Raw genomic sequence first — 23,891 nt, 5'->3', positions numbered from 1 at the left:
CAAATTATTGTGTGTGACATGGATGAATCTTAGAGTTGAGTAGAAGCCATACACAAGAGTTCAAACAGACCCCTCTTACAAAGTTCAAATATGGGCAAAAGTAATGTATGTTGTCAGGGGTGAATAATCATCTCTAAAGAAGCAGATTGGTGACTGGAAAGCAAGTGGTGGGTGGGTGGGGCTTATAGGTGATAGATGTACTGGTATAGGTATGAACCTTGTGATAACTCAAGACCATACATCAAATGATTCACATGCTTATTTGGATATTATTCTTCAATTTAAAAGTTTAAAAGACTGGTATGAAATAGTATCAGGCAAAATAGTGCTTATGGCAAAAAACATTAATAGAAACAGAGGGATAATATTTCATGATAAAAGAATCAAACCAAAGAATATTCAAACAATTCATTGCGTCTATTCTAATTTCACTTCTTTGTTGCTTTCCACTTCAGTCACTATATTGTTCATTTCTAGGACTTATAGGTGTCATTTTTTAAGTTCAGGTCTTAGGAGTTGCATTATTTCATCTCTGAACAGTTTAAACACATGTTGAGTAGTCTTCAGGGAGTTCTATCACTACTTGTTCATTGGTGGAAAACCCCCCTTTTATCAATTCTGCTGTCATCTGCTTTGTTTCTTCACATGCTCAGTAATTTTTACTTACAAGTTCATTTTCATTGAAGTTTGCATTACCCAGAAAACTCTATGAGGTTTGCATTGTTGTGGCAACCTTCCTATGAATTGATTTAGTGTTTGCTTCTGCCAAGACTTTAACAGGATTCCCAGGTTTTTACATTTATTGCTGGGTTTGAGGCTTGGCTTTCATGGGGTTGAGTTTTCTGCCCATGTTTTGGGAACCTAGCCCAGTCCTGAGCTCCTTCACACTCACCATGTGTAGTCCCTCATCACAAACTCATGGCCTCTGGTAAATTGTGAGCAGCATCCCATGTCAGGGGTGGGGATAGAAGGGAATGTCATGGGATAAGGGCTGGGTCTCACAGTGGTGGAAATATATGAGCCACTGAAAGATGAAGATGAGATGATAATTTCACATAGTGACCAAAGAAATGAGAGTCCCAGAATTCCCAGGCATCTGCATGTACCATCACAAGTTGCAGCATTACTTACCTGTCTCTTTGCACACAGGGAGACCCCTGCTAACATGTTTGATCCTTTCTAGTGTATCATGAAAATATCAGATTTGTGGGAGAGAAAATTTATTAACAATATCTAATTTCATACAATTTTGGCATTTAATTGTCAGTGTTACACTAAGACACCTGTATGGTAAGAATAATGTATGAGATCATAGGGTCTTGTCCTGACTCTGTGAGAACTGAAAGGTTATTCTGTCCTCCTCCACCTCAGAAGCTCCTAGGAATTAGAGCAAAGCTACTCCTTACAAGTTCATAATCTTCCAACAAACTGGGCAAGAGTGGAGGAGATGAATCAGGTAGTGACCTCAGGAACTCCTTGCCCAGGGAGGGATGTTGTCAGGGCCTGACCCCAGGGCTTCCCAGTCTAGCTAATGGATGACGAGTCCTAGTCCCACCTGGAGTAGCCCCATGCTGGCTGGGGAGGGAAGATTGATCCAGGGCTGTTGGGACTGTGACCTGGCGTGTGGGGCTTATCTCAGAGACCAGCTAGACTAGAACCCCTATGAAGCCATTCCCTGGGTTGAGGACTGAGTTTTGGAAATATAAAAGGAAAACAAGAAACTTGGGACATGGGACAGATGTGAAAAGTTCTCATATTCCTCTACATCTCCCCCTGCATGAAGAGCCCATTCTCACCCTGCATTTGAGCTAGGAGCCCAACACACTGACAGATGTCTGGGCAGAAGGGCTGGTTGATACAGAGCCATAGTCAGTTTCGCTCTTGTTCCACCTCTAGCCCACAGAGACATTGACCACCCTACCCCCACCCCATCTAGAGAGCACTTCACCGTCCCTGAGTTTAGCCAAAGGCACTCAGGAGTCTGGGGAGCCTCTCTGACTCCTTCCTCCAGGCAGGGCTTCGGGGTTCTCTGACACAGCCAACTTTGACCTAGCCATCTCAAGACCAACATGGTACCTTTATTGGAATGAATCACAGTCAAGTTCCCCTAAAAGGGGCCATTTTTTGATCTCAAGGACTGGCCTCAGAGCAAGACCGATCCTTGCCCTCCCACTGGGCTGGGCCTGGAATTCACGACCTGGAATCCACAGTCTCGTACCCAACCACTCATCTCCAACCCGAGATGTTCTGGGGGCTGCCCCTCAGGAAACCTGACTGTTTGTTTGCTCTTCTCTGGATTTCTCCAAGGTGGTGTCGGGGAAAGAGTTTGGGTCCAATCTCAGAACCTGGGCATTGAGAATGGTGTTCTTTGCCACTTCTTCAGACATATCATCGAAGACATCCTCAGGCACCACAGTGTCCTTCCTCTTCTTGAAGTTGCTGTCAGAGTGCTGAATCGAATCTTTCTGTAAGCTGAGACAAAGTGGCTACCTTGAGGCACCTTCAGCCATGCCCAGCCCTGCACTCTGGGAAGTGGGGCTTTCTCACTTCCACATGCACAGGAGGGATCCTGGCCTCGCGGAGCAGGCCGGTTCTATCTCCCGGCCCCATCTAGACCCTTCCCTTTGCTAGCACTTACTGAGCACCTGCCATATGCCAGACCCTGTGCCAATTTTATGTTGGCTCTAACTCTCTCAAAAGCTCTATGGAAGAGGAAGTCTGGACTATATGACTTTCCCTCTCTGTGCCTCAATTTCCTCAACTGCAAAAGGGTGATAGTGACAGGTCCTACTTCACACTTGGTTCTTTTGAGGACAAAGTGAGAGAAGGCACACATAGAACGGGACCTGTCATATGGTAAACGTGCGATAAGTGTTTGTTAGAGTCGTTACTATGTTCTCGTTCCATTTTGCAAATGAAGAAACTAGGCTTTAGAGGCGTTCGGTAATTTCTTGTGCACACACTAGGAAGCAGTAGCGCAAAAATTGAAATCCAGGCCCTTTGACTACAGAACCCACGTTCATCACAGCTATGCTGTGTTGCTCAGTCTCATTTTATTTTCCTTCTCTACAGTGAGGCAACCTCCTATCTATACTTCAGGTTCTGCATGAATATCAGTTCCTCTGTGACGTTTTTCCCAACTCCCCAAATAAAGTTCTTCCTTCCTGGGCTCTTATAGTAGGTTCTATACATCCCACTCTCAGAGACCACTGACTGTTTGCATATCTATCTCCCCATTAACTATGACTTGTTCAAAGGTAAGGACCTCTGACCTCTGATAGCCCAGCCCTGAAATAATTCTTTGCATTGATGGTCCAATAAAAGTTTAAGGGGATCAGAGGAGAAGGAGACTAGCGGAGAGGAGGGCAGAGGAAAGCCAGAGGCAGCAACTCCTAAGGTACAGAGCAGAGGGTACTATAGGACCTCAGGTGACCTCTGCCCCTCACTGCTGCTCAGGTCCCCTCAGGTCCAGGGAAACAGTGATGGACTCTGTTGGCCCAAATCCCAGAAGAGATGGTTCTGCCAATTATGACAAATTGTATCCAGGGGACACTTAGGGGATTAGAGACCAGAACTGCCTAAGGGAATGAAGCTCAGTTCCCAAATAGGGAACTGCCTGGCCAGCAGGAGGATGCTCAATCTTAGCTGCTGTGTTAACCTTGTCATTGTCCCATACTGCTCTCCATGGGTTTTGGGGGCTAAGAGTCCAGAATCATTAATCAAGCCTGGGTCCTTTATGAGGGAGTAGGGGTTCAGACAGAAAAGGAGAGGTACTCGACAGACAATTCCAAGTCAGTCCCCTGTGTCTGGGGAGGGAAGGAGGCCAGGGTACCTCTGGAGTATCCCTGGAGGGCAGTACTCCAGTCCATACAGGCAAATGAAACAGGGAAAAAGAGAGCCAAGCAGGGTAGGAGCTGCCAGAGGCTGGGCTGGACCCCGATGAGTGGCAGCACCCAGAGGACTGGGGAGGCTGCTATGGACACAGGGTGTTCCTGGTATCACAGGCCCTCTGGCAAAGGGGCAGGGATGGACAGTGCCTGACATATTCTCACTGCTAAGGGCTTTAAATCAGGGGGTCTCACCCACCTACCTTGCTCTTGAAAATTGCTCCAGACTGTCAGAGAGGAGCTGGTTTTGTGTTTCTGGCAGCAGGAAGGAAAAACACAAAGCTACCACAGATGAGATGAAGCAGAGAAAGATGGGCAGGAGGGTTGGGAGCTGGCTAATGACTGTCAGGGACAAGATAACTCCACCTGATGAGGCCAGAGACATCAGCCCCAGACCTGTAGACCTGAAAAGGGAAGGTGAGAACGGGTCTGGAAGGCTCCTCAGACCCACAGACCAGGTAGGGTAGGGGAGAAGCTACCTGAAACCCCATACCCTTCAGCCTCCACCCACTCCAGTTCACTCTGTGGCCTGGGGGAGTTGAGTTCTCCGTGGATTCAAATAGGTAGTTATTCTTTAGCCCTCTTTCATGGGTGTCAGGAGAGAGAGGTCAGAACCACAGGGGACTGTGGGATGTGCAGGGAGAGGACAGAGCCAGCGGTGCTGGGTGGACAGGAGGACACAGCTGCTGTCACAGAGGGCTCTTGCAGGGTGGGGGCTGAGCCTCAGGTGGCCCAAACACATTCCAGCCAGTGAGTGTGAGGCAGGGACTGGAGTCAGATCCACCCAGCCTGAATCCTGGCCCTGCCACTTGCTATGTCTCACCTAGAACAAGTGCCCTGATCTCTTTGCTTTGATTATTTAAAACATGCTTAATGATGGCATTTGGGAGATCTTTTGGTGAGGGTTGAGTGAGGCCATTTACTTGAACTGCCTGGCCAGCAGGAGGATGCTCAATCTTAGCTGCTGTGTTAACCTTGTCATTGTCCCATACTGCTCTCCATGGTCTCCACAGTCCCCTCACCTACAAGACCCCATACCTGAGGATGGTGGGGAAGAGCTCAGCAGTGTAGATGAAGACCACAGTGACAGTGGCAGCCAGGCTGCACCCTCCAAGCATAAGCAACAAGATTAAGATGGATTTAAAACCTGTGTCCAGAAAACACAACTGCCTGAGTCTGGGGCCATCTTCCCCTCAGTGCCTATCGGTCCTCGATCCCTCACAGAAAGCGTCTGAGCAGTCCACCCCTACCACCCGGTCAGCTGGCCTGCAGACTCAGGCCCTCTGTCAGAGGAGGGTCAGTCTGTAGAGGCCCAGCCAGGCCAGAAGTTAGTGTATTTGCTATAGGAGAATTGGCCAGGAAGTTGGAGAGGCTCCACTGGAAACCCATAGGCCTCTTAGGCCACTGACCACCATGCTGGGCCAAGCCCCGACATCTCTGCGTATAGGGCTGTTTTTATTCTACATCCTCAACCAGCTGTAGCTCCTTAGTCATCGCTCGCACCCAGTTCCTCACTCAGGGTTCCCACTTGTGCTGTGCAAGGTGGACTGGGCAGGGGATGCTGGGTCCCTGGGGCCTGCATGGCTGGGATTGATCCTAAACGCTCCAGGATGCCTGCCTATGGCAGCTAGACATGCGCTCTGAAGGAGAAATGAAAGACTCAGCATCTAGGGGACAGTCCCTCAGCAGGTGCAGCAGGGCTGGAGCCCTTGTTCACTGCCTGCCAGGTTGCCAGTTCTTCCTGTCACTCTCTGCAGGGTCCTGCTTTAGCTCTGCTCCCCACCTAATCCCACCTTTCTTGGCTCTGGGATGAAATCAAGATTGACAACTTTTATCTTTTGGGGATCCTTTTCCTAGTTCCTTTCACACATGTGAGAGTTTTAAATGTTTCTGCTTGACTCAGTGTGGGCTTGCTTTTTAAAATAACCACTAAGCAGTAGAAATCTACTAATGAATTTGTTCATCCATTTTCTTTTAGTCCATCAACATCTGCCAACGTTTGGGAGAGGAAGGGTCTCAGCAGAGACATATACAATTCCAGCAACCAGAGAAAGGGAGGAAACCCCGAGGGGCAGGCCCCAGACATGACCTTCCCTGCCTGGGCCCCGGCGACTGAAGGGGCTCCTGGGGTCAGCAATTCCAAGCAGGTGTACACTGACACTACAACCCTGCCTGCTGCATCCCTAGAACCTCAGACCTGTTCATTGTCTAAGGTTCTTTGAAATGTTGAAAATACTGCCAGGTCTCCCCTGCCTCCTTTCCTGAACCCAGAGAGCTAGCCCTGGGCCTCTGGGAAGGAAAGGCTTTTGAACAAGAACTGTTCCTGTGGGTTGAGTTTACACCCAGTTTTTAGTGAGTAGGTTATTCCTGAAGTCACAGATAACAACAGGTGCTTCCCAATCAGAGGGGTTATAAATGAGAGGCAGGGCCTGGGGTAGCAACTGAAGGAGTTATCTGCCTTCCTTCATTCACACTGAACCACTAGATCTGCTTCTGATGTGGCCTAGAATCAGGTGGTCTGCCCTCCTGCACTGGGATGATTTCTCTGAACAGCACACCCTCCTCTCTGAGCCTCCTGAGAATGTATGAATGTTCTTTCTTAAAGACTCCCACTAGCAACCTGCTCTTGAGGGGCTAGGGCTACCTCAGGGTGGGTGGGCTGTGCCTGCAGGAAGCCAGATCATGGCCTAGCCAGCTAGCCAGGACAGAAGGCACCAGGAGGGTTTTAAGAAAGCAGGAAGGCTGGAGGCACCCCATCAGGGCAGGGCGGGCTGTACCTTGCGGGAGGAGAAGCGTAAACAAGCACATTAAGGCGGCTTGGATGAGAGTCTGAGCCAGGCTCCACTTCCTCCCCATCTGTTCGAGGAGAAAGATGCTGCACAGCCGGGCAGGCACCTCCAAGATGCCAGGGATCGCCTGTCTGAAGTGGATGCTCACTCCAAACTCTCTCAACTTGAGGCTCATTGTAAAATAGCTGTAACTGACAGTAAGCCTGGAACATATACACACACACAGGCACAGGGAGAGATGGAGCCAGGAACAGAGGCAGAGGCAGAACAGAGAGGGGCGGGGAGGATTGGAGAAAAGAAGTAAGCACAGAGACCTGAGAGAGGTGTCCCTAGGCCCTTGCAGCCCAACCCTCCCCGATGCTCACCCCAGAGCTCGAGGCTTGCACGTCAGTCTTCTGTCCCCGCCAGCCCACCATAAATACTCACCACACGCAGCCCATCACCAAGGTCACCTTACAGAGGTACTTATTGCTGCAGAAGTCTACGGCAGAGGCCTTAGTCGCCTTCTTTCCAGGCAGCTGCAGCTATAGGACAGGCAGGACCAGCCAGAGGCAGGGCTGAGACCCCTAGCTGGTTCCACGCCCCCACAGGATCCACAAGGCCAGCACTCCCCCCCACCCGACTCTGGCCTTGCCCTGGTGGGGTTTAGTTCTGTTATCATCATTCACCTGGAAGGATGAGGGTCTTCCTCCAGCCCACTGCCCTGGCCCCGCTCCGGCCCCAAACCTCTTACCTCATCCAGCAGGTTTAGAGGAATGGTCTTCTTGTTCACTTCCGCTGCGTAGCACAATATCTCCTTGGCCTCTTTCACCTTCCCTTTCATCATCAGCCACCGTGGGGACTCTGGGAGAATCCTGCGTGGCCCACCCCTCTTCGGGTCATTCCAGGACACCCAGGAGAGTCAAGATGGCCACATCCTAGCCTCAGCTGTGGCCATCTTGCTCCAGCATGAGATGACTGAGGAGCCTCCAAGGTCACTGCCAACCTCAGGACGCCCTCTGCCCTTCTCTGGCAGTCAGTTCTTCCTCTGTCTAATATACACACAGCCACTTGCTGCCTCTGCCCTGCAAGCCACCTTCACTCTCAGTCTCTATGAGCTCTCTCCTTCCCTACTTCAGGGGTCATCACCATCTGCCCACATGTGCCAAGGGATGCCTTCCATGCCCATGTTCTCTACAAGATCCCTTCTTCTCATAGTTGGAGTTCTTTCTGTTCCCTCTCAGCCTCCTTAACAGCCTGGAGAGTATGGGGGCAGGATTCTGGCTCTGATCCAAGAGCCAAGCACCCTGCCTGGGTGAATGGAGGGGTGAGTGAACCTCTCTGCTGTGTCCCATCTCTCCCTGGCCACACCTTGCTGCCTCTGACCTCAGAATAACTCACTCCTCTCTGTTTCTCCTAATCCTCTTTGGCTAAAGCACATCTAAAGTGCCAGGGATTGTGCTCTGTGCCCTTGTATATATCATCTTGTTTAATCCTTGCCCATCCCTAGAGCTATGTGATAATCCCATTTGATTCCCAGCCTCAGGGAGTAAGGACTTGGCCCAGGTCACAGGCACAGCTGGTAAAACCTGGGTCCCCTGCTAAGGCATTCTCTACAGAGCTTTGCCATCACCCATGGCCACACTGTCACTGTCTCCAGGGCCTGGACTTGTGGCTTGCTGATTATTGCAGATATACACCCAGGACACTGGGGACCACTTTATCTGCCCTGTTCCTACCCTCCTCCCACAGGGTCCAGAAATCAGGCATTCTTTTCTACTGGAAGACTATGGAACTGTTCTCATGAAAGTCCTAAGACTGGGACTTCAAAGAAGATAGGGGATTGATTGCATATCCCCTAGAAAACAAGAATTAAAACAATCGACTCTCAAGGACAGAGAGAATGAGAGAGGACACAGTGGGAGAGAGATAACAAGTGAACTGAAGCTTCAAAGTGGGTAAGAGAGTACTTCTGACTGAGTCAGGAGGTGCTGTGGTCTGAATGTCTGTGTCCCCCAAAATTCACATATTGAATCTTTTCCCCAGTGGAAGAGTAGTAAGAGGTGGGACCTTCAGGAGGCAATGAGGTTATAAGGGCAGAGCGCTCCTGAATGGGGTCAGTGGCCTCGTAAAAGAGGCCCAAAAGGAGCTTGTTTGTCCCTTCTGCCATGTGCAAACCCATAGATGGTTCTCATCCGTAAGAAACAGGCCCCAACCACACACCAAATCTGCTGGGTCTTGATCTCGGGTTTCCCAGCCTCCAGGACTGGGAGTGAGAAGTTTTTGTTTATAAACTACCTGGTCTAAAGGATTTTAGCAGCCTGACAGACTCACACGCAGGCAAAACCTGTGTTACATGGAATACTATGGGAGATGCGGGGGACTGTCCTGACCCTGAGTCCCCAGTTCCCACAAATGGGACTGTTCTACTCCCTCTATAGTGCGCACCTAGAACATAAGGAAGGCAGGGGAAATCAAAGACAGCGGCAGGGACAAAGGACAAGGCAAGGACAAGGACTGAGGACAGACCCAGGGAGTTAAGAGAAGATTCTCACGATGACAGTCAGAATCCCAGCCCCCAGTTTCAGTGGGGAGCACAGATCCTGGAGCCTGGCGATGACCTAGCTTTGGGATCCTCCAAGAACCAGCACCTGACAGGAGTGTGTCACCAAAGTAGCACGAGTAATGCAGATTCTCAGGCACCACCCAGGCCTGCAGATGCAGAAACTGGGAGGAAGTCCTGCCCCGACCCCGACACCTCAACAAGCTTCCATTTGATGCTGACGTTCACGCAAATTTGAGATCCATTCTCCTAAAGGTTACCAGCCAGTTTGCTGCACTTCATAGTTTCCCTTTAGCTCGTTAGTGACTCTCTCTTAAGTATGAAGGAATGACCCAAGATGACTGGATAATGAAGAAAACCTCCCAAATTTAAGAGTCTGCAAAACAATCAAACAAAAATGACCCAGAAGGACATAAATAACTTAGGGAATGGGAGGAAAAAAGTAAATGAGATTCTAACTTGTATTCTTCAAGAACATCTGAGAATGTTTTGCAATTTCATATTCATAAAGATTCGAATGCTTTTTTTGAGGGGAAAAAATTCAGAGAATAAGGAATCACAGTGTAACAGAATGGTAAGTGAACTTTTTTCTGTCCTGGGATTTCAGCTGCAACCCCAAATCTGGGAACAATGGATAAAAACTCACATTCTAAAAAGAGGTACAACCACATTAAGGAGTGGAGCTGCTAAAAACAAAAAACAAACAAACAGAAACAAAAACAAAACATGACCCAGTGGCCATTGCCCTGCCACATAGACAGGCTGGAAACTTCAGTTAATGGCAGTAAAAGAGTCTTGAATATCATCTCCCCACCATGTTGTTCTCATCTACTCTGGTCAGGCCAAGGGGAGTCCAGGCAAACTCCGTAGATTCAAGGACTGTCTTCCAGAAAGGGGGTCTTGCCCTCCCACTCGCTGGCTGGAGTTTGCTGAGTCAGAAACTCAAGGTCTTGCCCTGGTACTCCAGACAGGAAGAGGGCTTACGGGAGGGCCAACAGGCGTCTCCTGAAGCTTGAGGGCTACACAGACCTAGAGAATGGTGTGCTCCCTCATCTGGCTAAGAGGAAGGCAGGAAGTTGTTGAGAGCAACTGTGTCAGGGTGGGGACTGAGGGACAGCAAGTTTTTCCGGCCAAGTGAACCCTGCAGTCTTGCAGGCATGCTGCGTGCTAAGGTGAGGAGACTCCTACAGAAGAAGGTGTGAATTGAACTGCCAGGGGCAGGAGTTGGGGGAGGGGGGAAAGGAATCACAAAGAAGGCAGGACCATCAGGAAACTCCAATGCCCAGAAGATTCACTGGAAATTTGAAGATCTTGCCTGCAGAGGACACTGACAGATCACAACAGCTCTTGTCATGCAAGCGTTTGTTCTCTTTTCCCTGATGCCCCATCCCCTTCCTAGAATCTGGAAAATCAAAGGAGGGAGACAGGAGGAAGAAGATGGCAGGGACCGATCGCATTGCCTTAGGCCACTAGCCTGAGCAGGGGTCAGGGAGAAGCAAAGGATTTAAGATAAGCTGAGGTTTCAAGTTGCACTGAACTGGATTTTTTAGTGGCTGACGTTGAGTCTTTATTATCAAAATGAGACTAGTTCTGATAACTAAGAATGACTGGAAAGAGATGGAATCTGCCCAACATATTACCACCATATGTCAGGGAAGGGACAGCTGGTGGGACATGTCTGAAGACTGTAGAAAAAATTCCCCCAGAGAATTCAACCCATCCAAAAATCCGGCTGCTCTGAGTGCTCAGGGGCTACAAAGACATCTACCAGAACAAGAAGCTAAGAATTCAGAGTGATGGTTTCTAGAAAAGGAACTAGGGATTGTGGGGAGAGGAAACCAGGAACTTATTCTCACCACAAACCTTTCTGTATTATTTAATTTGCAGACATATCCTTCTGTTACATTAATAACGTTTCCAAAAATGTTTTTAGGTCAAGCTATGCTTGAACCTCTATTTCCCAGCTACAAAACAAGGACATGCCCCACACTCCCTGAGGTAAATCAAGGACTGTCAATGATGGTCTCTAGCTTCTGCAGAACTGGGAAAGTCCCTGAGCCACATCCATGCTCTCCCTCCTAACCAGTAACCCCACCTCTTATAATCCATCCTGTGTATGGTGCAGTGGTTAAAGCACAGGGGCTCTGGAGCCAGACAAACTGAGTTTAAATCCCAGGTCCCCCACTTTCTAGCCATGTGACCCTGGACTCATCATTTGAAGCCTTGGTTTTCCACCCCCATGCCTATCTTTCAGGTTTATCAAGATTAAATGACATAATGTCCAGATTGAATATGGTGATTTCTTCACACACATCTGCCTAACCCTTAACAGGTGGGTTATGGCGGCTCCCTCCTCTCAGCTCCTGGGCCTTCTGTTCCTCTCCTGTCTCACTGCCCATATCAACAGTACCCTCTCACTCCTGTCCCACCCCCCACCCCTCACTCCTCCAAGCTTCCTTCCCTCCTTTGTCCCTTCAGAGCTCCAATCTCTCAGGTGCCCGTCTGTGCCTCCCTACGGTGGAAAGCCCCAGACACCCTCCCCTGCCTGCCTCCACTGCCCACGCACACCATCCTCTCCCCGCTCCTTTACCAAATCAGGTGTTTCCCAGGTGGCTCCTTCCCTGCAGCTTCTACTCCTCCACTCCTGCCACTCTGAAGGTCACCTCAAGGTCACCAAGGCCCGCCCACCCTTCCTCACTCACCTCTCCTGCCTCCACCCTGACCATTCCCTGACCTTGGGCTTTGCCCTTTAGCCAACTTCCTCCTGCTCTTCTGACATCTCTTTGAGGGTGTCCTCTGAGGAGGGGTGAGTGCTGGGGTTCCAGAGACCCTGCTCCTCATCTGGTCCACCTGCACCTTCCCCCCCCAGGGAGCCCTGCCATTCCCGCAGCCACAAGGACCCTCGGCACCCTCCATCTCTGCCCATCAGACCCGGCCTCACGCACACCCTGAACTCTAGTGCTCACCAAATGTAGGAGATGAGGGGGAACACAGGTGCCCCGCCCACCAGGAACAGCAGCCGCCAGTGGGGAAGGTTGTAAGCCAGCCCCGTCAGGAACATGACCCCCACAGAGAAAAAGCAGTGCTCCAGGATGACCGCATGGGCCCGGTGCTCCCCCACGAGCCACTCGGTGACTGCACAGAAGTAAAAGGACAAAACCGCGCTCAGCTCAGGGTCCCTCGGGCCACCCCTGCACCCAGCCACCAAAACACTCTGCCATGTCAACAACGGTTCTTGGGCCTGCTTATGATCCAGCTCTATCCTGTTGGCTTCCAGTCGGTTTGTGCCAGCCCACCTTTGCTCCCCGAGGTCCAAGACACCCCTCACAACCAGGCAGACGGCCTCTGTGACTTCCCACCAGGGTGCACGCTGGGCCTCCCAACACACTCATGCCCTTCATCCCTCCTCACCCTGGCTGCTGCCTCCCACCTGCTGCCTGACCAGTGCCTCTCATCAAGAAGGCCTGTTCCAGGTACCACAGACCTCACCTAGCCTTGTCACATAGCCGGGCAAGGAATCGCTATCTTTGTCTTGGCATACACTCATGTTTTGGTCACCCAGACCTGTTCCCTCTGACAGGCTCCCAATAAGAAGAGGTCTTTTGCCAGAGAAACCTGAGCATGCCAAGAATTTCAGGTATAAGATTCTAGGCACCAAAGTCACTGAGGTTAGGATATGCAGACTGGGGACTTTTAACACCACATAGGCCTGCTTTGAAACCCCAGCTCCTACTGCCGTGGGACCCTGAGAAAGTTGGCTAACTTCTCTGAGGCTCAAATATCCTCTTCGGCTAAAGGAATGATAGATTAGTGCCTACCAAAGAGTATCATTGGAATGAAATGAGCCAAGGCAGATAAAAAGGTTCAGCAGCTCCTTACCCTGAAGGGCTCGATAGATATAAGCTATGTTGGGGGAGGGGTAGACAAGGGGAATGTGAGGGACACAGGGGACTAGAATGCAGGACAAGGGTGGAAGGGCAGTCTGAGCACCGATTTTCTGGCATCTCCAGGCAGCAGGAGTGGAAATTCCTTCCACCTCTACCTTCCCCAGTTAGGCTTCCAGAAGGTTGATCCAGCTCACTCTTGGTCCCACCCCTGCCTTGTCTGGGGTCCCTGCTCCCATCCCACCCTGATTTTAAGGCCCAGGCTCACCTAAAGTCAGGCTGACAATGGCGTAGCCCATCACGGCCTGGGAGACGCCAAAGCGGAAGAAGAGATACTGGTGAAAGCTGTTCACGAAGGCTGTCCCGAAGCCAAAGAAGAGCAGCCCCAGCAGAGACAGCAGGATGGCAGGGTAGCGGCCCAGCCTACAAGCATTGAGGGGAGGCTGCACCAAGTGCCCCACCGCCCTGGCTGGCCCCCACTGGACACCTGAGTCAGGCTCTAAGCTGTCCCAGGCCCCTAGAGCACCCCTACCTTTGCCTCCCCAAGCTTGAGATTCTTCAACTCTGAATACCCTCGAGTAGGAGGCAGGGCCTCCCAGGGACCAAAGGGAACTCCAGGAGACTCACTTGTCACTTAATAACCCAAAGATGAGAGACCCTATCAGTTGGCCCGTCATGAACATGGTCTGCACGGTTTCCTTTTTCGGTTCCTTGCCACATACGAGGTCGAACTGGGGGTTAGACACAGAGATTGGCCACAGACCTCCCACCCAGAATCAGTCTTTTGGTTCCAGAGACTGACCCTGGCTTGGGTGGACTTATAGGCAGAGGGCACCTGTGGTAATTGTGGGTATTCTCTCTGTATCTCATCCTGTGCCTAACAGACCCTGGGAGTTAGACCTGGAGAGAGGGACCAGAGGCACAGACCAAGAAGTGGGATGGGTAGGGAGGTAACCATGCACAGTCATGAATCACTAAAGGTCCTTTCCTAAGCACAGGTGCTGGGCATGTCTTTGCTGGAAAGGACTTGGGTTGTGAAACCCTGTGAGAAACAACTGAGAGAAGTTGCACAAACTTGAAAGCAATTCCCTGGACAGATAGTAAACTCTGCCATCCATCACCTACCTCTGTCCCCCAATGTGCTCTAGCTTCCAGTCTAAGGTAGGCATGGTCAAGGGTGGACATTAGGAATTCTGATTTTTGGCCCAGGTCCCACCTCTGCAGGGAAACTTCAAGGCAATTGCTGACCCTCTCTGATACTCAGTTTCTCCACCTGTTCAGGCAGGGTGGGGCATGTCTCTGGCATGGTGTGGGCATAGGTACAGACAACCCAGGACAAAGCACACCTCACTGATAAGCGATCTCTTCTTGGACTCAGGGTAGATCCATCCATTTTCACACGGGTTTGTGTAGTTGAGGCCAAACTGAATGATAGACTCGAGATCCCAGGACACAGGCAAGTACATGAGACAGGTCAGAAAACTGCCATTGGGTGCTCTGGGCAGGGTCAGGTTCATCTGCTCAGCCTCTGAGAGGTTGGGGTCCAATGCCAGGATCCAGCTGGTGTTGCAATAGGGCTTCTCTTCTGAGAACACGAAGTGGTCAGCAAACATGAAGAAGGCCGACAAAATGTTGGGAATAAAAGTGAGGGCTATCAGCCTCCGCTGGAACGTGCCAAACTCCCCCACTGCATCCAGGACATCAGCAAACTTGTCATCCTTCTTGGATTCCATGGCCCTCAATCTCTGTAACAGAGTATCCACGCTCCAGGAATGGGAATTCCCTGAGGTTCCACGCCTGTTCGAGCTCCCAGGAACCTGGGAGTCATCCTCTGCCTCAGAGTTCTTTTCTCCTGACATCTGTTCAAAGAAAGGATGCAGCTCAGTTTCCTGTTACCACTTCCCAGACATCAGACACCAGCATAGGAGCCACTTACCAGAACATGGCATCTGGCTTAGAACAAGGTGGATTCCATGGTTCCCTCCTTTCTTTCTGGAGTTTCTTAGTTCATATAGAGTGTTGCCTCCCACCCACCTTGGCTACGCCATCCATGGTTTTTAGCGTAAAGAAAATTTTTAATGTTTTAGAAAATGTTTGTGCTTCTGTTGTCATGGGTAAGTTCTAAAGAACTCTCTTGCAGCTTCTCCACAACAGAAACGTTTTTTGCACACATACTAAAGTACCACTGGAGTTGCAAGAGGTAGGACAGGGCCTTTCCTTCAATAACAAATACCTGCATCCATGGTCAAGATCAGAGACGCAGGTGAGTAGCTAGAGGCCTTGGTTAAGAGATAGGGCTGAGGTGAGTGGACAGAGACTTTGGCCAAGAGCTAAGGGGGGCAAGGGTTAGTTGGGGGCACCAAAACAGTGGGATACAGCCATAATGGAGAGGCAGGTAAGTGGAAGACTGACTAAGGGTGTTACCTTGGGATAGCAGCAAGGGGTGGAAACTGTGCTCAACACTGTTTTGAACCAAAATACACAGCAGGGTTTAAAGAGGTCCTGGGTCAGGGCACTCCTTGGCCACCAGTAGAAGAGACAAGACTTCTCTGAGGAAAATTTCACCCAGTTAAGTCTACAAGAAGACTTAACAGATTGCAGAGTGGAGGACTAGGAACACACCTCTAGGTCACAGATCACAGATCGGAGTACGCGGGATGCACCACTAAGAAGCGACAATGATAGACAGCACCTTTAGCACGCACCTCTAGCACCCACCTTTAGTTCACAGGATGCAGAACGCATCTCTAAGAAGAAGAAGCAGAACTCTAAGAAGAAGTAGATCTCTGAAAGCGTAGCAAAGTCTCTTTTCCTCTAAGCAAAGTCTTTCTTCCTCTCAAAGCCTTTCTTCCTCTAAAATCAAGCAAGCCTCTTTTCCTCTATAAGCTAGAGAATAAGCAAGCAAGCAAGGAAGTAGCTCAGGAATAGAAGTAGTTTATTTCCAGTCCACCTCCGATAAATACCCGCAAGATTGTTGCTGCAGGCAGTAACAAATATCCGCAGGACTGTTGCTGTGGGCAGCAACACCCCACAGTCTCAACAATTCCAAGAGAGAACATTACATTCAACCGCTGCAGAGTACACTTTTTTCTCATTGGCACATGGAACATTCTCGAGGATAGAGGACATGATAGGCCATAAAACATGTCTCAGCAAATTTTTAAAAATGCAATCACAACACATATCTTCTCTGAGCATAATGCGATATAATGGAAATCAGTAAGAGAAACTTTAGAAATTGTACAAATATGGAAATCAAACAATATTCTTTTGAATGACCAACGGGTCAACAGAGAAATCTAAAAATTTCTTGAAATGAATGAAAACAAAACACAACATACCAAGACCTATTGGATACCCCGAAAACAGTACTAAGAGAGAAGCTTATAGCAATAAGATCCTGCATCAAGATAATAGTAAAATCTAATAGGAAGAACTGAAACAACTCAAGGAACTAGAAAGTTAACAAAAAGTCAATCTCAAAATTAGTAGAAAGAAAGAAATAGTGAGGAGCAGAAATAATGGTATAGAGACCACAAAAATACAAAAAAATCAGTGAAATGAAGAGATTTTAAAATACAAGTAAATTGATGCCCCTTTATTTAGACTAACCAAGAGAACGAGAAGTTTCATATAAATGAAATCAGAGATGCAAAAGGAGACAAGACAACAATTACTAGAGAAATATAAAGGATCATTAGGGACTATTATGAACAACTATATGGAAACTAGAAAACCTGCAAAAAAAATCAGTGAATTTCTGGATACATATAATCCACCAAAATTGAACCACAAGGACATAAAAAATCTGAACAGACTAACAGGTAACAAGATTGAACCAGTAATAAAGTCTCCCGATAAAGGAAAGCCCAGAACCATAGTGATGACTTTCCTACTGAATTTTATTCAACTTTTAAAGAACTAAAGTAAATTCTTCTCAAACTATTCTAAAACCTTAAAGAGAACCCTTTTCAAAGTCATTCTACAAGGCCAGTATTATCCTGATACTCAAACAAGATGAGTACACAACCAACAAGCTAACTTCTAGCAATTTCCTTACTGAACATAGATGCAAAATTTTAAACAAAACACTAGCAAATCAAATCCAACAGCCCATAAAAAAGAATATACACCGTGACCAAGTGGAATTTCTCCCAGAGACACAGGATGGTTCAACATATGCAAATCAGTAAATATAATAATCACACCACCAGAATGAAGGATAAAAATTGTATGATCATCTCATGAGATGAAAATAAAGCACTTAATAAAATTTAACATCACTTCCTAATAAAAATTCTCAAAAATTAGGTATAGAAGGAATTATTTCAGCATAATAAAATCTATATATGACAATTCCACAGCCTATAGCACACTGAATGGGAAAAAAAATGAAAACATTTCCTCTAAGATTAGGAACAAGCCCAGGGTGTTCACTTTGCCCACTCTTACTCAATATAGCATTGGAAGTCTTAGCCACAGCAATAGGAAAAGAGAAAGAAACAAGAGACATCCAAATAGAAAAGAAGCATGTCAAATAATTCCTGTTTGCAGAAGACATACTGTTATATAGAGAAAGACCTAAAGTCTCCACCAAAAACTGTTAGAACCTATAAACAAATTCAGTAAGGTCACAGGATACAAAAACAACATATAAAAAGAAGTAGCATTTTTATGCAACAATGAGGAAATTGCTGAGAAATTGACAGTGATTCCATTTACATTATCTACAAAAATAAAGTAAAATAAAACACATAGGAATAAATTTAACAAAGGAAATGAATGATCTCTAAAATGATAATTATAAAATATTGATGAAAGAAATTGAAGAGGACATACAAAAAATCCAATTTTCATATATTAGAAGATTGTTAACACTAGACATCTATCTGCTCTCTCAGAATCATTTCTGCTCCTACCATGGCCACCTTCATGGAGTTTAACACCAAAGCCATGATGCCCATTTTGGGTTTGGGTATCTGGGAGACTCCCCCACAAGTAAATTTAAAGAAGTCATGAAGTTGGCCATTGATGCAGGATATCACCACATAGATTGTGCCTGCGTCTATCAGAATGAGACTCAGGAGGAAGAAGATCCAAGAGAAGGTGGTGAAGCAGGAGGACCTCTTTATTGTTAGCAAGATGTGGTGCACCTTCTTTGAGAGAACCTGTTGGAAGACCCTCCAGAATCTAAAACTGGACTATCTGGATGTCTGTCTTATTTATTCACCAGTCCCAGGGATTTCAGTCTGGCAAGGACTTATTCCCCAAAGATGCAACCTCATCAGTAAAGTAACATTCTTGGATGCCTGGGAAGTCATGGAGGAGCTGGAGGATGAGGGGTTGGTGAAATCCCTTGGTGTCTTCAACTTTAACCACTTTCAGATTGAAAGGATCTTGAACAAGCCTGGACTCAAATATAAACCAGTGACTAATCAAGTTGAGTGTCAGCCATACCTCACTCACCCAGGAGAAACTGATCCAGTACTGTCACTCCAACGGCATCACTGTCACAGCCTACGGCCCCCTGGATTCTTCAGATAGACCTTGGGCCAAACCAGAAATCCTCCAGGTCACTAAGGGAGGACCCCAATATTAAGGAGATTGCCACAAAGTAAAAACAAATCCTTGACCCTGGTTCTGATCCAGTTCCAGATCTAGAGGAATGTGGTAGTGATTCCCAAGTCTGTGACACCAGAATGCATTGTTGAGAACTTTCAGGTTTTTGACTTCAAATTGAGTGATGAGGAGGCAGTGCTCATACTCAGCTTCAACAGAAACTGAGGGGCCCATGTCCTGGCTGACCAGGCTCCTTGGGTGGAATACCCCCTCAATGCTGAGTACTGAAGCTGAATCTCCTTATGAGACACTAGTGGATTCTTTCTCTTCACTGAAGTGAACTTGCTCCCCGTAAGTCCTATTATAGCCAAGTTTATGTGAAATCATACTGTACCTGACCTTGTTATAGGTCAGAATCTAAGCAAGGTTTTTAAAATTTTTTTATTAGAGCATTATAATTATACATAATGGGATTAGTTATGCCCTAATCGTACATGCACGTAACATTAGTTACCCAATCTCCTTCCCAGAATATTCTTTTCCCTTCCCTTCTCCCTCCCCCTAGGCAAGGTTTTATTTAGATCCATATGTTGAACCAGGAGATTTGTCATAGGAAAGTATGACTCAGATGAGTCTATTTCTTCCACTTATTTGATCTGACTAAATGTTTGTTTAACAGGATCTCTGTTAACATTGAGGATGCAAAAATGAAAAGAATTTTAAAACAATAAAAGTTAAAAAAAAGAATATTGTTAAAACATTCATAGTATCCAAAGTGAGCTGCAGATTCAATGTAATTCCTATCAAAATATTGATGACATTCTTCACAGAAAAAAAAATCACAAAATTCACATGGAAACATAAAAGTATGGAATAACCAAAGCAATCAGAAGCAAGGAACAAAACTGGAAGTGTCATAATATCTGATTTCAAAATATACTACAAAGCCACACTGACCAAAATAGCATGGTACTGGCATAAAAACAGATGTACAGACCAATGGCACAGAATAGAGAAAACAAAAAATAAATCTGCGAATTTACCACCACCTAATTTTCAACAGAGGTTGGAGAGAAGACACTTTCTTCTATAAATGGAGTTGGTGAATCTGTATATCCAATGCAGAAGGAAATAGACCTCTATGTAACCCTTATGCACAAATCAACTCAAAAGTAATAAAAAAAATCTAAATGTAAGAACTTAACTATGAAATTACTAGAAGAAAACAAGGTAAAACAGTTTAAGAAGTTGGTTTGGCAAAAAAAAAAAATTTTTTTTAGATAAAGCCCCAAATAGCACAGGTAACAAAATAAAAAATGGACCAATGGGATTATATCAAACTAAAGAAGCTTCTGTGCAGCAAAGGACAATCTGTAAAGTGAAGAGAAACCTCACAGAATGGGAGAAAAGCCTGCAAAAGATTTATCTGAGAAGGGTTTAATATCCAGAATATGTAAAGAACTAAAAACATTCAACAACAACAACAAAACAATAATAATCCAGTTAAAAATGGGCTAATGATTTGAATAGGTATTTCTCAAAAGAGAACACACAAATGGTCAAAGCATATGAAAAAAATGTTCAACATCACACTTTATCAGGGCAATGCAAATCAAAACCATGATGAGGTATGCCTCACTCCAGTTAGAGTGTCTATGATTAAAAGATTTTTAAAAAAATAACATGCCAATGAGGATTCAACTACACTGCTGGTAGGAAAGTAAATTATTACAGCCACTGTGGGAAATCATCTGCAGTTCCTCCGAAAGCTACCAACAGAACTATGTATGATCTACTACTGGTATGTACCCAGAGGAGATGAAATCAGTATGTCAAAGAGCAGCACTATTTTCAAGACTGAGCTATGAATCAGACTAGTGTCCACCAATGGATGAATGGATAAAGAAACTACAGTGTGTGTGTTCCATCAAGTATTACTATGGAGTATTAGTCAAGCCATAAAAGAACAAAATTCCATCATTTGCAACAACAATGGGTAGAACTGAAGGACATTACATTAGGTGAAATAAGTCAGGCACAGAAAGACAAACACTCCATGTTCTCATTTATGCACAAGGCAAAGTTGATCTTGAAGAATTAGAAAATTGAGGAGTAGAAGTAGAAAACTAAGTAGTCCAGAGCTTGGACAGGTGGGGGAGAAGGAGGTGGAGGGAGGATGGTTAATGGGTACAGGGGTGCAGGTGGGTAGGAGGAATAACATTTATTGTTCTACAGTATAACAGGAGAACTGTGGTTGCCAACAATTAATTGAATATTTCAAGGTACCTGATAGAGAGGATTTTGAATGTTCTCAATACTAAGAAATGATATATGTCTAAGGTGGTGGATACATCGATTACCCTGATATAATCATTACACATTGTATATATGCTTTGAAGTGCCACACTATACCCCATAAAAATGTGCAATTACTGTGTTAATTAAAAATATTAATCAAGTAAATAAAAATAAAAAGGCAAAAAAAAAAAATGAAGTCAGTGTTATTTTTTTTTTTTTTTAAAGCATGGCCAATGTTCCCCAGTTTCCCCAGAACTTACCCTGTCTACTTTACTTTGGTTGGTGTGGTCATTCATCTTGCTGCTTTCCCTCTCAAAAGTGTCGTAATGTGGATAACAATTTGGTCACCCTGTAAGAAGACACACTTAAAACAAGGTCACAAAAAGGCAGGGAGTATAAAGATGGGGAAAATTATATTAGGGAAACATTAATCAAAAGTCAGCGGATGTACCTTTCCTATTACTAGCAAGCAAAATAAATGTGAAAATAAAGCATCATTTGGAATAGAGAGATTCACTACCTGAAGATAAACATTCAGCACACCAAAAGCGTTAATTTTTAAAATATCTGGCCTAATAAATGTCTTTGATTACTTAAAATGGTAATACGTAGAACAGGAGAAACACAGTCCCAATATAATAATGAGAGATTTTAATGCATCTGTTTCAAGAGGTCAAATATATAAAACTTTAGCAAATTTATAGATGGAATAACATCATGGAGAAGCTTATCTAATGGTCATTTACAAAATTCTTTTTTTTTGTATTTATTTATTTATTTATTTTTTTACAAAATTCTTCATCTAATAACTAGAGAAAACATTTTTCTCAAGCTTTTTTGGAGCATATGCAAAACTTTATCATGTGGTAGGCAGTAAAACAAACTTCAACAAATTTCAAAGTAAAGATTCATATAGACCTGTCTTCTGAAATAATGCAATTAAATTATAAGTCAATAACCATTTAAGAACTTGATTTAAAATTTGTATTATTTTTTAAAATACAGTTTGGATTCATTTGTCACAATTTGCACTCCATCCCAGGATTTCTCCATCTCCTTGAAGATTTTTTAAAAATTTGTATACATTAAGGTTCACCCTGAGGGGTGGGGGAAATAGAAGTTCAGAGGATTAGACAAAGGGGAAGGAAGGGAAGGGAGGTGGGATGGGAATAGGAAAAACAGTGTAATAAATCTGACATAACTTTCCTACATACATATGTGAATATGTCACAGTGAATCTCAACATTGTGTACATCCACAAGACTGGGATCCTAATTACAATAACATATTCATATATTCCATGCTTGTATAAATATTTCAAAATAGATTCTACTGTCATATATAACTAAGAACCACCAAAAAAAAAAGTTTCACCCTTTGTGTGATAAAATTCTATGGGTTTTGCAAATGCACAGGGTAATATATTCACCATGAAAATATACAGTAGCAGCTCTGGAGACTGAAGCAGAAGGATCGCAAGTTCAAAGTCAGCCTCTGCAACATAGCCAGGCCCTAAGTAACTTAGCAAACCCTGTCTCTAAATAAAAAATAAAAAGGGCTGGGGATGTTGCTCAGTGGTTAAGCACCCTTGGATTTAATCCCCCGTGCAAAAAAAAAAAAAAAAAAAAAAAAAAAAGGTATCATCACAGCCCTAAAAACCCTTGTGCTGCCTGTTCAAACCTCCTCTCCCCTCTCAAACCCCTGGCAACTAGTGATGTTTTACTGTGTACTTTGCCTTTTCCACAATGTCAATCCTTGCAGACTGGCTTCTTTCACTTAGTGATATGCATTTAAGGGTAATCCATGTCTTTTAACTAGAGAAAACATTTTCTCAAGCTTATTTGGAGCATTTGCAAAACTTTATCTTTTTGTGGCTTAATCGTACTTTTAAAAAAATCACTGAATATTCCTCTTTCGTATTCATGTACCACAGATTTTGCTCACCCTTTCATCTCTATTGAAGAACATCTTGGTTGCTTCCACTGTTTGGCAATTGTGAATAAAACTGTATAAATTCAAAAACTTGTGTGGACATAAATGTTCAAAGCAGTTGGGTGAATATCTAGTCTCATGAATGCTGGATCATATGGTAAGAATATGTTTAACTTTGTTAAGAAACTGCCAACTGTCTTCCAAACTGTCTGTACCATTTTGCATTTACACCAGCAATGAATAAGAATTCATGTTGCTCTGGTTTCTGATTAGAAACTGATATTGTCAGTTTTCTGGGTTAAAGTCCACTCTAATAGATGTGTGGTGGAATCTTATTGTAGTAAATTGCACTCTCTAGTGACAAATAATGTTGACTGTCTTTTCATATGCTTAATTACCATCGGTAATCTGCTTTGATGGCTTATCTCTTCAGATTTTTTGCCTATTTTTAAATTTTTGAAATTCAGTTTTGAAGTCTTTGTACATGTTTTATGTAAGTCCTTTATCAGAAATGTTTTCCAAATATTTTCTCCCAGCCTGTGACTTGCCTTTTTTTTCTTTTAATCATGTCTTTTGCAGAGCAGAAGTTTTTAACTTTAATAAAGTCAAATTTATCTATATTTTATTTAATTCTGCTCTTAGTGTTGTTTCTAAAAACCTCATTGTGAAACCCAAGGTCATCTGGATTTTCTGTTATGTTTTCTTCTTGAGGTTTCATAGTTTTATTTTACATTTAGGTTTCTGATCTAATTTGAGTTAATTTTTATAAAAGGTATGAGATCTATATCTATGTGAACATTTTTGCATAGGTACTCCAATTGTTCCACTACCATTTATTGAAATGTCTGCCCTTTCTCTACAGAATGAATGGCTTTTGTGCCTTTGTCAAAGATTGTGAACTGTATTTGCGTGGGTCCATTCTATCCCAGAAATCTATGTGTATATACTTTGGTCAATACCATGCAATCTTGATTGTGGTAGCTTCTTAGTAATAAGTCTT

The 23,891-nt window shown here is 45.2% G+C and overlaps 1 protein-coding gene and 1 pseudogene across 1 annotated transcript; one reads left to right on the top strand and one right to left on the bottom strand.

Annotated features, from left to right (window-relative positions):
* Positions 1-2,261: 2,261 nt before the first annotated feature.
* Positions 2,262-14,961, bottom strand: Slc22a14 (solute carrier family 22 member 14). The gene is made up of 10 exons (XM_047530539.1): positions 14,449-14,961; positions 13,730-13,833; positions 13,371-13,525; positions 12,185-12,353; positions 7,410-7,530; positions 7,103-7,200; positions 6,665-6,879; positions 4,926-5,034; positions 4,091-4,291; positions 2,262-2,472 (listed from the first exon to the last, which is right to left on the bottom strand). Exons 1-10 carry the CDS (start codon positions 14,959-14,961, stop codon positions 2,262-2,264), a joined length of 1,896 nt encoding a protein of 631 aa, XP_047386495.1.
* Positions 14,962-18,022: 3,061 nt separating this feature from the next.
* On the top strand, positions 18,023-18,886 carry LOC124969370 (aldo-keto reductase family 1 member B10-like; annotated as a pseudogene).
* Positions 18,887-23,891: the final 5,005 nt, after the last annotated feature.

The sequence above is a fragment of the Sciurus carolinensis genome, chromosome 17, assembly GCF_902686445.1.
Source record: "Sciurus carolinensis chromosome 17, mSciCar1.2, whole genome shotgun sequence".
NCBI lineage: Eukaryota > Metazoa > Chordata > Mammalia > Rodentia > Sciuridae > Sciurus > Sciurus carolinensis.
Note: the sequence above shows the minus strand (reverse complement) of the source record. Positions and strands in the feature narration are given on the sequence as shown.